This window comes from Zingiber officinale, chromosome 3A, assembly GCF_018446385.1.
Source record: "Zingiber officinale cultivar Zhangliang chromosome 3A, Zo_v1.1, whole genome shotgun sequence".
Classification (NCBI taxonomy): domain Eukaryota; kingdom Viridiplantae; phylum Streptophyta; class Magnoliopsida; order Zingiberales; family Zingiberaceae; genus Zingiber; species Zingiber officinale.
In genome coordinates this window covers 164,664,449-164,678,155 of record NC_055990.1, presented here as the reverse complement: position 1 = coordinate 164,678,155, position 13,707 = coordinate 164,664,449, and the positions used below count along the sequence as shown (strand labels likewise).

At 40.2% G+C, this 13,707-nt stretch overlaps 1 protein-coding gene across 1 annotated transcript; it reads right to left on the bottom strand.

Annotated features, from left to right (window-relative positions):
* LOC122053369 (ACT domain-containing protein ACR8-like) lies at positions 1-2,295 on the bottom strand. The gene is made up of 6 exons (XM_042615390.1): positions 1,896-2,295; positions 1,761-1,806; positions 1,490-1,672; positions 820-1,407; positions 632-736; positions 1-550 (listed from the first exon to the last, which is right to left on the bottom strand). Exons 1-6 carry the CDS (start codon positions 1,955-1,957, stop codon positions 194-196), a joined length of 1,341 nt encoding a protein of 446 aa, XP_042471324.1. The 5' UTR covers positions 1,958-2,295; the 3' UTR covers positions 1-193.
* Between the last annotated feature and the right edge of the window lie 11,412 nt (positions 2,296-13,707).

Below are 13,707 nucleotides of genomic sequence, written 5' to 3'. Positions count from 1 at the left end.
TGAATTCAAATGTCAATTACTTATATACAAAGAGTATCTAAAACAAAAAACTCCAGGAATTCAGGAAACAGCAATCACAAATCACAATCCATCACCTCGAGCTCTGCTTCACCCACTATGTGCAGACCAATATGTAAAGGACTTCATATACAAAGTTGTACACGCAATGAGAAAATTCTGGATGGTAATGGAGCTATGAAAAGGACTTGATCAGTCCCAAATTATACAAATTCCTCCAGAATAGATTTCCCAAGTAGAACAGCCCAACGCCGACGCCACCCGACCCCTGCGCCACCTCGTGGCGCCGGAACTGGGGCCGTTTCTCCTCCACTATTAGGCAATCGGGACCTATCCTTTGCCGGACTGCGTCGATGACCCCGGGATCCGCTGGTTGCCCGGAGGCGTCCGTCACGTAGAACATGGCCAAGGTCATATCTCCCTTGGTCGACACCTCTGCTCTCGTGACCAGCAAACCGTTCTCTCGAAGTGTTCGAGTTACCTCCGAGAGGAGTCCCGGGCGATCCTCCATGTACAATTCTAGCCTTTGCCCCTGTTAGTTAATCTGGAGAATTTACTAATGAACAACGAAGGAATCAAATTAAAGTTTTCCTAATCCTTTTTTATTGATCACCTTTATTGATCTCCTCTCGATGGCTGCTTGCAAGCATTGAATCATTCTTTGCCTCTCTGCTCCGGAACTGATCGGGCTGCCGTCTTTATGCCTCATGTAGAACTCCTAGATTGATTCGGCGAATTTATTTAGCAGAGGTAAATCGAAACTTGTTCGAGTAATCGATGATGAGTTAGTAAGGATGAGACCTGATGAGCAATATTGCCGTCAGTGTCGATGGTGCCGTGGAACACGACGTATTCCATGTCTGTGAGCGTACAGACCACGTCGAAGAGTAGCTTCGGGCGATCGAGGCATTGCACGGTGACTACGGTGTAACCCCTTTCGATCCAGTTTTGAATAGAGACGGCAGGGAACGAGGAAGACAGTGTTGTCGTTAACGGCGAAGATGTGCGGTCGTAGTCGCGATCGGCGAACATTATTTGGTGAAGGCGGCGGTCGGGATGGCAGATCGCCGCGGAAGAGACGGCGGCTCTGGCGCCGCAGACGCCGTGGTCGCCCTTCAGGACGTGGAGGAGGCGGGACTCGATGTGGAGGATCCGGGGGGAGTCGTAGTCGATTGACGCGCCGGAGAGCACGTCGTGGATGGAGATGAGGCACGCGATGCGGCCGTTGTGGGTCCACACCTTCGCGTCGACTACGCCACAACCGAGGTCTGCGAGGACCGCGAATACCTCCGAGAGTAGGCCCGGGCGGTCGGCGCCGGCGAGCTCGAGGGTAGTGTAGCCCTCGGCGCCAATGGGTCGCTCGAAATCGCTCTCCTCCGTGTCCAAAGACTGCATTTTTAATAGCACGGTTAAGAAATGCCAAACTACCGGCCGGAAAAAGAAGAGAACGGGGAAAAAAGCAGAATTGGACCTGCTCGAGGTAAGAGATGACGCTCTCGTCGGTGAGCTTGCTGCCAAACTGGTCGGTGACGTGGAAGACGTCCATGAACCAACGGCAGTCGGAGGAGATGTAGGCCTTCTTGATGGAGAGATTGAGATCGGTGAGGACCTGCACGGCTTCGAGGAGGATGCCATGCTTCCTGGCGCTGTCGACCTATGAGTCGATCTCCGGCGTGAGACCAAGAAGAGAGCTAGAGAAGAGGAATTCGAAAAAAAAAAAAAAAACCATCTTTTTCGCCTACCTTCACGAGAGTCGCGGTGGGGCAAACGGCATTGTCGATCACAACCCTGCAACAGAGAACAAGAAAGCAGAGGCGTCAATATTGTGCAGGACAAAGAACACATTATTGCAGAAGCAAGCAGAGATCTTCGATGACCTGGGGGTGTCCATCCGAATGACGAGCTTCTCGTACTCATTCAAATACGCCGGCCAGGTCATCTCTGTTTCTTCCTCTCCGGGAGTCCTCTTCTCAGGTCAAGGAAGAGGAACCCAAGTTCCTATGCTCCGTCCTTCCTCGACAACAAGATCACTTTTTTCTTCTCCCTTTGCGCTTTAAGTCGCCCTCGAGCTCCTTTAGGAGCTCACACGGCGGCTTCGAAACCCCCGCGGCGATGGCAACAACGACAACGGCGATGCCGACGGCAACAACAGATCCGCCCTCTCTTGCTCTCTGTCTCCGCTAACAATGCTATATTTTTTGTCGCGGCTTTACGTGGGAAAACTTCCCTTTGGTTATTGGCTCTGCTTGGGAACCAGAAAAGCACAGCGGTGGAGACACGGCGAGCCGCGGCGGTGCGGCATATTTAAAGCGGGGAAGCGGGCGGCGGGGGAGTAACCTGTCACGCGGCGTGGGGCCCTCCGCGACGGGGCGCCAGCTATTGGAAGGGGGCAGGTCCCGTTTCCCGCCCGCCGCCCATGTCAGGTCAAGTCAAAGCCCACCTGACCGAAGCGTGCTGGGGCGGTGGGCTCCGCAGGGACAGTACGCCGAGATCTTTGCTTTGCTTTTGGTCGAAGACTGGCGTTGTCGGGGTCAGATCGGATCGGGTCGTAGGTTGGCGCTCGCGTGCCGATGCCGGAAGGCAAATGTACGGCCGGCGATGTGATTCCACGTAGACAACTTATTTACAGCCAAACATTATCTCTAGATCCTTGAGTAATCTTTGTCATTTGAATCAATCATTAGATGATCTGCACGCGGAAGGGGGTAACTGGAATAACTAATTTGACCCGCTCCCATTCAAATCTAAAATCTCTCGTAGATTTGGGCTCTGTTCCCTAGCGAAGGAAGAAAATAAATTCCATAATAAAAAATTTGTTGAAAAAATATTTCCTGAGGACCACAAAAGGACACCAGAAAGAGATGGCTCGGTAGCTATCGGCGTAAATCTCTTGAATCCACTGAAAGATTTGTCCACCAATCATGCCGCAAAACCTTAACCGATCCCAATCTAAATCCCTCGAAACACGAAAGTTGGCGGGAAGAGTGGACGACCATTTCCCTCCAAACCAAATGGAGCTGTCTGTCTCCCCCACAAAAGAGCTAGCAGAACCAAACAAAAGACGAAGGAGGGTGAGCAGTCCAACAACTTTTGTAAGCATGCAAGAATTTTTCTGTTTTTTTTTTTTCTTTAAGGTTTTAGATTCCACTGAGACATGAGTGTGTTTTCAGACTCATATCCACGAACCATATCGTTTAGGTTCGATGGCGGCCAAATCTCCTACCTTATGCTCAAATCCTCTTGTCTCTCCCTGTTTCAACTTTAGTTTGGTGCTGTAACATTAAAGCATGCTGAGGATGGTGTAGTTGCTGTCACCTCGAAAACAAAAGCTGCTACCGACTTGCCCTCTTTAATTTTTCATAGACACAATGACACTAACAAATATCTGAAAACTGCAAGAGTACACTGCACATAAACAGTGGGTGTTGAACTCATTGCCTTTCAAAGTTAGTTGGTGCGGCAACTAACTGTGTTCATGCGTTCTGCCTATGATCAAGACTGTATCCTTGTTGGATACTCTCACTGATCTGGGTCCATGCATGCCTCCATCAATGCTGCTACCAAATTCCAAACTGTGAACATATCTATATATCTTTGTGATCTGGATCCATTAACAGTGGCAACTTGGACATCCAAAGTCAGAGTGCTTGACTTGTAAGCAATTCTTCCTGTGGACAATGAGGACCCATTACAGATGGATGCACATAATTACCATACCGTGTGAAACACTGGCTTGACTTATTCATTAAGCAGCCTGGACAGTTCATCGACTTTAAACTGAGACAGAGATCGTGAGATCAAGATAAGTCAACTTAATAAAACTTTACGGGTGCAACAACTAAACATGCATGCATGAGTTATGCCCACACTCGCCCCCACGGGCGGGATCAACCGGTTATGACATGGATTCTTGCAACATGGGTCGAGAGGTCGAGGGTCTGCGGCAGCAAATGCGATAACATCAATATCTGTCCGTGCTAAACACCTGAGACCACCATGTCATAGCCGGGCCCGTATTCACCGTGATTTACTCCCTCTCATACTTGTGGGGCCGGGGTGAGGGGGCCGCTGGGTTGGCGGTTCCAACCTTTTTGCAACATGAGTTATGCCCACACTCGCCCCCACGGGCGGGATCAACTGGTTATGACATGGATTCTTGCAGCATGAGTCAAGAGGTTGAGGGTCTGCGGCAGCAAATGCGATAACATCAATATCTGTCCGTGCTAAACACCTGAGACCGCCATGTCATAGCTGGGTCCGTATTCACCGTGATTTACTCCCTCTCATACTTGTGGGGCCGGGTTGAGGGGGCCGCTGGGTTGGCGGTTTCCAACCTTGCAGCATGAGTTATGCCCACACTCGCCCCCACGGGCGGGATCAACCGGTTATGACATGGATTCTTGCAGCATGAGTCGAGAGGTCGAGGGTCTGCGGCAGCAAATGCGATAACATCAATATCTGTCCGTGCTAAACACCTGAGACCACCATGTCATAGCCGGGCCCGTATTCATCGTGATTTACTCCCTCTCATACTTGTGGGGTCGGGTTGAGGGGGCCGCTAGGTTGGCGGTTTCCAACCTTTTGCAGCATGAGTTATGCCCACACTCCAACCGGAACGGGCTTAGCGGAGGTGATAAATAATAGATTGATTGTCACATAAGATCTCGGGATAATCGTTAGATTGACGGAGCGTAAATCTTTACAATCCGCATAACTCGTCTTGTCTGCCACTGGCTTTCTCAGTCATCATGATTTATCTCTTTCGTGTTGATTCTGAAACAAATTGACAGGGACACTAAGAGCGAATGTATTCATCTTTTGTCACATGAATTATCAGTTATGTCCACACTCCACAGTGTGCTTTTACAGTTCATCAAAGCCCAACTAACGCACACAAGCAGTACACTCCATACATTGCACTTATGAATGAATGATACTAACGTCATAAATTATTCATTCGAAGCTTTTGGGTGTGGGCATAAAGTCAAGAACAGAATGATGCATTGGTGGAGAGTTACTCGACCATCGAGTGATGGGTAGTTATTAGTCTAGTGAACTAGTTACTAGTGTAGCGGGCAATGTTGATGGGGGATGAGCCCAAGTTTTGTTAAATGGGCCATCAACAACAACATATGCTTTTGTGTTAGGTTAAATGAAGTTGATTTTTGAAATATAAAGTTTACATGATAGTGACACTTAAATTTTTGAAAAATGGTTAATCAAGCCGGATAATATTGAGTTTGGGGTGATCGGTCCGATTTTATGAAATTTTTTCACCAACTATCAGGATAAATCGAGAAGCATTTGTGACGGACAGCTTAAAAGCTCAATATTTTTTAGTTGCAAATTTTATTTAGAGAAAAAATCCCTATAAATTATCAAAAAAAAATAGCTTAATAAATCTTTGTTAATTAAAAAAACTTAATCCTTATAATGAGGTATGTATTAAAATACTCTTTTCGTAATGAGAAAAATATCAATATTCTATTGTCCAAATTTTACTTCAAAAAATAACACAATTTAAAAATCTTATCCTACCTTATGCTTGAATTATTTTGATTTTGAATATGCAAGCTAATTAACAAATTGGTGCAACATCGGATCCAGCATAACATTTTAAATTTTTGATGGTCATAATTTTTAACTCAAGATTTAGAATTAGATTCTATTTATCATCATATGTACAAAATTTAAAAATCTATATTTATTAGTAGGATACTTGTAATCGCCAATTTTGAAGCTCAAATTCTATTATTTAGACTCTGAACTTCAAACAATCATAATTATTTACTCGAGACTCGAAATCAGACTCTATATGTCGTCACACGTCCAGAATTTGGAAATCTACACTTATTACTAGGGTACTCATACCACCAATTTTCGGATCCAAATTTCAATGTTTAGATCCTGAACTTCAAACAGACATAACTTTTGACTCGAGACTTGGAATCAGGCTCTATCTGTCGTCACACATGCAGAATTTAAAAATCTATATTTGTTCAAGGGTACTCATTACCATCAATTTTTAGGTCCAAATTTCACTGTTTAGACCCTCATCCAAGTCTCCAAAGATTTTATTACGCTACTAGAAAAAATATTTTTTAAGACAACAAAATATGTCTTAAATTATAAACTTAGTGTCTCAAAATATTTTTTAAACAGTGATGAGACGGTAATGTAGCTATCCCCAATACAATCATCTCAAAAAATTATCGAGACAATTGTCCTGTCTCAAATGTTATTTAAGACGGTGATGAGACGATTGTTCAATTATCTCAAAAGTATTTAAGACAATTATTTTTTTTTGTCTCAAATGACATGTCTTATCTTGTGAAAAAACTAGAGACATTAAATTGAGATAGTAATGTGCCATTTCAAATATAAGTGAATACGCTAATTTCAGTCCTTAATATTTTGACTTGTTAAATGCACCATTTATGACAAAAATTAATAATCTTAAAAGAAAATTTACTATACAAATTAATCTAGATCAGATTTATTGAATTGTCATTTCAAAATAAAAGGAAACACTTTCTCTTTATAAGTTAAAAGTAATATACATAATATAAAATTCTAATATATTTCAACTTACAAGTAGGTACGTAGATTTCATGCCAACATTCATCCAATAATAAAGATATTTACATATCCATAGAAAAAAACTATTATTCGCACGAAAATAACATAAGAGAAAGCCTAAAGAACAACTCCTCATGATCTAAAGATAACTTCTATAATCCTTTTTATCAAAAACCTAAACATTAAAAAAAAATTCTTATTAGAGGTAAGTATGATTTATAACATATAATGTTTAGGAAAATCAATAAATAGAACTTTTCAATAAGAAATCTCATCATCTAACACAATCTTTTTTCTTGCAACTATGTATATAAATAACACAAACAACCCCATGTTAAATTAATGTTTAAACACCACAAGCATCCCCAAGTTGAGATTACATGTCTAAACATATATACTATTCAGAAAAATTAATAAATAAAAGTTTTCAATAAGAAATCTCATCATCTAACGCATAACCCTCTTTCTTGCAACTATGTATATAAACAACACAAACAACCCCAAGTTAAACAAACCTCTTCATCTCGTAATAAGAATTGATAGTTCAGGTGTTTGCCAATATCTTTATGCCTTTCAAATTGTTGCACATGTAAAGTAGATTTATCTACAACATAAAAATATGTACACTACATCGCCAAAATTGTTAATAAAACTAAAAAAAAATCTTATAAAAATAACTACCAATGTCCCTATTGGTTACCCAATCCTTATACATGTGAAATAGTATTATTTGCAACCTAAATAAAAAATAGTAAACGTATCACAAACTATCAAAAATGATCATAAAAGTCAGTTATTTAAATAAAGTCAAGATACCTTTTGATTATTAAATTCACTAGATTTCATACGAAGATGAGTCAATAGGGATTCATGATTCTCTAACTTTGATTGAAGTGTATCTATTTGGGATTTCATTTGATTTAGAATAGAAGTCACTACTTTCATACACTCTGATATAGCTTTCTCCGTAGTCATTTTGATTAACTTATTTGAATGTTCATTGGATAACAAGAGGTGAGTATACATATCAGAAGGACTAGTACCTAAACTCATAGTGCAAACATTACCATGACTTTCATTTCCCATAAAACTCTTGAAAATCTTCTGTCTCAACTCGGATGTTTGATCCTCAATAGGTACCACTGATAATAATATTGCTTCAATCTAATAATATATTTCCAAAGATACATACATTTTGATGCATAAAAGAACAATTCCAATAATTATAATCAACTTTCTAGTTCTTCCATCATTTTTATTCAAATAACAATGAGATATTCTGATAGTGTTGATTTATCTCTATGTGCTTATTGGATCATTCCTAATGATATGGATAATGTTTCAAGGTGTCCCATGAAAAAGCTATTAATGTTCTCAAGGAATCAATATGCAAACAATAAATGGCAGTCTCGTTTAGAATGCTCGAGAAATTTACTGGTATCCAAAATGTAAGAAAAAATCTTTGATGTATGTTTTATAGTGTAGATCAATGTGTTAGAGAAGTGTGATTGAAGCTACCTACACTATAAACAAAATTCAAGAGGTCGGTAAGCTACCTTTATAAATTTCAGCATCACTTGATCAACTTTGACATTAACTTCTCATATTCCGCATTTAAGCCATGCGTTGTCATTTGTTCTACAGAGGAGACATCCCATGGTACATTTCCAAGGCTAGCTCTGTGCGGGATCAAAACTGTGAGGTGGCATAGGTGGTGGAAAAAGAGCATAATAAGGTGCATAGCCATAAGTTTCCAGAGAAAATGAAGGCAGCAGCAGCGATGACTGTGGAAGCTGCGAAAGCAGCTACAACAGTGGTGGTAGCAGCGACGGTGGTTTAGGGTTTAGGCGCGTGAGAACACGAGACGAGAAGATAAGGATGTTAATAGAAATTAGGTGGTGTTTGGTTCTTTCTTAAGAATCGGAATGGAAATAAGAATCATAGTATTATAGAATGACAATGAGTATGAGCATTGATATCACTTTTAAAAATAATATTTGGCTAGTTGAATATTTTCTATCGGAATAAATCAAAATTTCCTTTTTTAACCTTAGAGGAAAATAAGAGAAAAACATAGATTTAAAAAGAAAGTTGAATGTCAGAGAAAAATATGATGAGAGAGAATGTATGATGAGAGAGAAAATATAATAGGAAAGAATAAAGAAAGGGAAAGTGTGATGAGAAAAAACATGAGCAAATAGAGTATAATAGGAGAGAGCATAATGAGAGCAGATGAGGAGAGAGAAAATATGATGGAAAAGAATGAAGAGAGAGAAACTAAGGGTATATTTGGTATTTAAATTTTCGTTAAACAGTGACTTCGTAATGTAATCGGATTACATGGTGTTTACTTTTTAATTCAGATTACAAAACTTCATTACCTTTTGTAATTCAGATTACATTACATTACAGCTTTAAAACTGTACCAAACAATTGGCACTAGGGGGGCCGCTAAGGTAGCGGATCTACCTTTTTTAAAACTGTACCAAACAAGTAATCAATTTTGTAATGTAATCTATATTACATTACAAGGTGAATTACATCCTACCAAACATAACCTTATATGTTTAACCATCTTTATTAAGTGTCTTATTTAGATGAAATTGGTCGTGAATACTGTCTTAAATTTAATGTCTCCATGTCAAATTTTGAGACATCTATTATTACTGTCTTAATTGCTTAGTATTTGAGATGAATTTTGTCACTGTCTTAAAATATTTGTCTAAAGCCTAATTTTCTAGTAGTGCTATTATTTTTAGTAATTTTTATTTTTATGGTATTTAGGATATTTTTGATATTTCTAGTAATTATTGATCATAATTTTTTAAAAAAATAGCATTATGTTTTATTAATTTTAATTTCTACATAGAGATTTTTTTTTCAAAAAATCTCTTTTCTTTTACTACAAAATTGAAATTGAGATCTATATATTGGAATTTCTTTTCTTTCTTTTTCTTAGGATCTAGAATATATAAACCCCTATTTAATTGTATGAGGAAGCATCCCTCAATTAATAATAATATTTTTCTTTTTAGCAAATGATGAATTTTCCTCCTTAGTTTGTTCAAATTCTCTTCTTACCTACCTTCTTCTCAATTTTTCTTTTTCGTCAATCTACAGAATAATTGCTATACTGATCAATGTCACAAATCAACTTGTGCCCATAAAATTGACACTAACGAGAGGCAAGATTAGTCGTCTAAGTAGAATTAAGGCTTCCTCGTATTTTAAAAAAGTTAGGTTTGGTGAAAAATATTGTAAATCAACTTGCGCCTACTTCTGTTCATTTATAAACATGTGTTAAATCTAGATGACTAAGGAGAAAAGTAAAATTATCTTTGTAACTACAAAAATTATTTTGATGATGATACGACAACCCTGAGTGGATAGTAAAGTCAGGTTTACTAGTTAATATAGAGTTCAAAGTTGAAAAAAAGTCAACTTAAGCATCCGGATTTCGAGCTAGTGAAATCCAATCGCAGGAACAAGTCATCCTCAGAAGGAGTTCGGGAGTGGTTCCCTGGAGCCCGATCGGATGAAGTTGAGCGGATATTTGAAACGACCACAATACCCAACATATGTAGCTGAGCATTCCTAGTCCCCCGATGAGCACATAAGACGATTCCCTCTACAACATTAGTCGGATGGTTTTGATCGGACATTTGAGGGGCCTAGCTTCCCAAGTCCAATCAGAAGTAGGTTCATCAAGATTCCTGCGAGAGCCATGCTGGAGGTTGGTCACTTGCTCATAAGATTTTATTAGCCGAATATTTTTGGCCTGCTCAACAGGCTGACTTGGCAAAGCTTATGACTATTTGCTTATCATGTCAAAAACATTAAAGCATTCCACATCATCCTATAGAGCTTTTGAAGATTTCAATCGTTTCTTTCCCTTTTAACCAATAAGGGATGGATATCGTAGGGCTATTCCCAATGGTGCTAGCGCAAAAGAGATTCTTGCTGGTCACCATAGATTGTTTATTTAAGTAGGTGGAAGCGGGCCGACACTAGGGGGGTCGCTAAGGTAGCGGATCTATCTTTTTTTTTTTAAGTAGGTGGAAGCGGAAGCCTTAACGAAAATTAAAGAGAAGATGATTATCAAATTTTTTATGACAAAATATCCTCTGTTGGTACAGAATCCCTTATAAACTAATTTTAGATAATGAAAGATAATTTCAAGGGTTGAGGATTCAAGAGTGGTACTCGAGCTATAGTATTTTACAAGCTTTTACTTCTGTAGCATATTTTCAAAGCAACGCCCAGGCGGAAGTTACCAATAGGGAGATCATTAGAGGCATTAAAGTCAAGTTGAATCACGTGAGAGAAAGTTGGGTAGACGAGCTTCCCAGTGTTCTATGGTCTTATCGCACTACTCCTCGTAAAAGTTCAGGTATAACCCCTTTCCATCTCGTTTATGGGGGAAAGATGGTGGTCCTAGTAAAGGTTGGCCAAGAGTCGAATTGGCAACGACTGTGTGCGGAAGACAACTTCGATCGGCATCTCGTGGAACTAGATCCGATCGACCAAAGAAGAGAAAAAGCAATTGTTTGCTGATAACATATCATCAAAGGATGAGACAGAATTACAATCAGAGGATTATCCCCAAATTCTTTCAAGTTGATGATTTGGTATAAAAGAGAATCAGACAAGTAGAAGATGTTAACAAGTTGGAACCTCAATGGGGTTAACCATATGAAGTTATACAAAAGTGCACTTCAAGTGCTTATTATCTTTAAGACACCAATGGAAAAAATCTAGATAGACAGTGGAGCGTCAACCATCTTCAGCCCTATCGAACTTAAGGGTATGCTTGTACTACATGTATATCTTGTTGAGTATTTGTGTTTAATGAGAATGCAAGTAAGCTTCACCCAAATAGAAACTGTCTTAGACTCTGGTGTCTTAGGGCTAAGTTATAAACGGGGTTTTCTTTACTCAACGACTGTTTGGTCGGATATAAAGTCTCAGACTCTATATCTTATGTTTTAGGGTCAAGTTATAAGTGGGATTCTCCATGTTTAATGATCGTCCAGCCGGATCAAATCCCAAATTCTTATGCTTTAGAGCAAAGTTATAAGTGGGGTTTCCTGTGCCCAACAACCATCTGGTCGGATATAAAGTTCAGACTATTATGCCTTAGGGACAAGTTATAAAGGGGGTTCCCCATGCCCAAAAACTATTCAGTGAGACATAAATTCCATACTCTTGTGCCATAGGGCTAAGTTATAAGTGGGATTCCTCGTACCCAACGACCATCCAGTCAGATATTGCTTTAGGACCAAATCATAAGTGGAATTTCCTGTGCCCAATGATCATCTAGTCGAATATAAGTCCTAGACTCTTGTGCCTTAAGGTCAAGTTATAAGCAGGGTTCTCCATGTCCAACAATCATCCAGTCGGATATACATTCCAAACTCTTATGCCTTAGGGCCAAGTTATAAGGGAGGTTCCCCGTGCCCAACAATCATCCAATTGGATATAAATTCCAGACTCTTGTGCCTTAGGGCCAAGTTAAAAGTGAAGTTCCCTGTACCCAATGACCATTCGGTCGGATATAAACTCTAGACTCTTGTGCCTTAGGGCCAAGTTATAAGCGAGGTTCTCCGTGCCCGACGACTGTTCGATCGGATATAAGTCCCAAACTCTTATGCCTTAGGGCTAAATTATAAGCAGGGTTCCCTATATCCAATGACCATTCTGTCGGATATAAATTCTAGACTCTTGTACCTTAGGGTCAAGTTATAAGTAGGATTCCCCATGCCCAACGATCATCTGATCGAATATAAAGTTACAAACTCTTATGCTTTAGGGTCAAGTTATAAGTGAGGATTCTCGTGCCCAACAATTGTCTGATTGAATCAAATCCTAAACTCTTGTGCCTTAAGGTCAAGTTATAAGTGAAGTTTCTCATACTCAATGATCATCTAGTCGGATTTAAAGTCTCAAACTCTTGTGCCTTATGGTCAAGTTATAAGCGTGGTTCCTCATGCCCAACGATTATCTGTTCAAATATAAATGTTTGACTTTTGTGCCTCAGGGCCAAGTTATAAGTGAGATTCCCCGTGCCTAATGACCATCCAGTCAAATATAAAGTCCAGACTCTTGTGCCTTAGGGCAAAGTTATAAGCAGGATTCCCTGTATCTAACGACCGTTCGATCAGATCAAGTCCCAGACTCTTGTACCCTAAGGCCAAGTTATAAGTGGAGTTTCTCATAGCCAATAACCATCCGATTTGATATAAGTCCTAGACTCTTGTGCCTTAGGGCTAAGTTATAAGTGGGGATCCCCATGCCCAACGACCGTCTGGTAAGATCAAGTCTCAAACTATGCCTTAGGGCCAAGTTATAAGTAGAGTTTTTTATGCTCAATGAATATATGGTCATATGTTTATCTCAGGCGTTCACGCTTATAAGCCAAAGGACCATTTCTCAACAAATTATGAGCATGATCCCACGCACCTTTATAGGAATGGTACTCAGTCACCCTCTTGATGTTCCTACTTGTTTGGCTCTATAGTATCTAGCCGCTTGATCGGCAATCATATTTATACTTGGCAAATTGATTGTAATTCACTCCTAGCCACCTGCCCGACATCAAAATGTAAGTACCCCGAATTGATTTTAATGTGATCAATCAAGTTAGGTTATGCTTTGTGATTTTTGATGCATTGTGTCTAAATGTGCAGGAACTTAGGAACACAAGAAGTTTATGGAAGGCGCAGTGAGTGAGAAGGGTGACATGGAAAGCAAGTCAGCGGGTTCAATGCATCCGAAAGATGAGGAGTTGTGGAAGAGTACATCGACAGACGAGAAGGACATGTGCGGCGCTTTCGAGAGATGAGAAGTCAGGGAGGAATACTGCTCAAGGAGAATTTTAAAGTTGGGTTCGAGTGAGATCAACTCTAGATGGTCGGAGAATCACCCAAGTGACCAAACGAAAAATCAATCAACCTAGAAGTTGACCGAGTTCAGGTGCTCGGACCAGGTCCAGGTGCATGGACCCCAGGCGTCCGAAGCAATCTTGGCCAGATCAGTGAGTCATTGCAGTAAGGATCACCACTGGAGTCCACGTTAACAAACTCTAAGCGCCCGAATTGGGTCTAGGTGCCC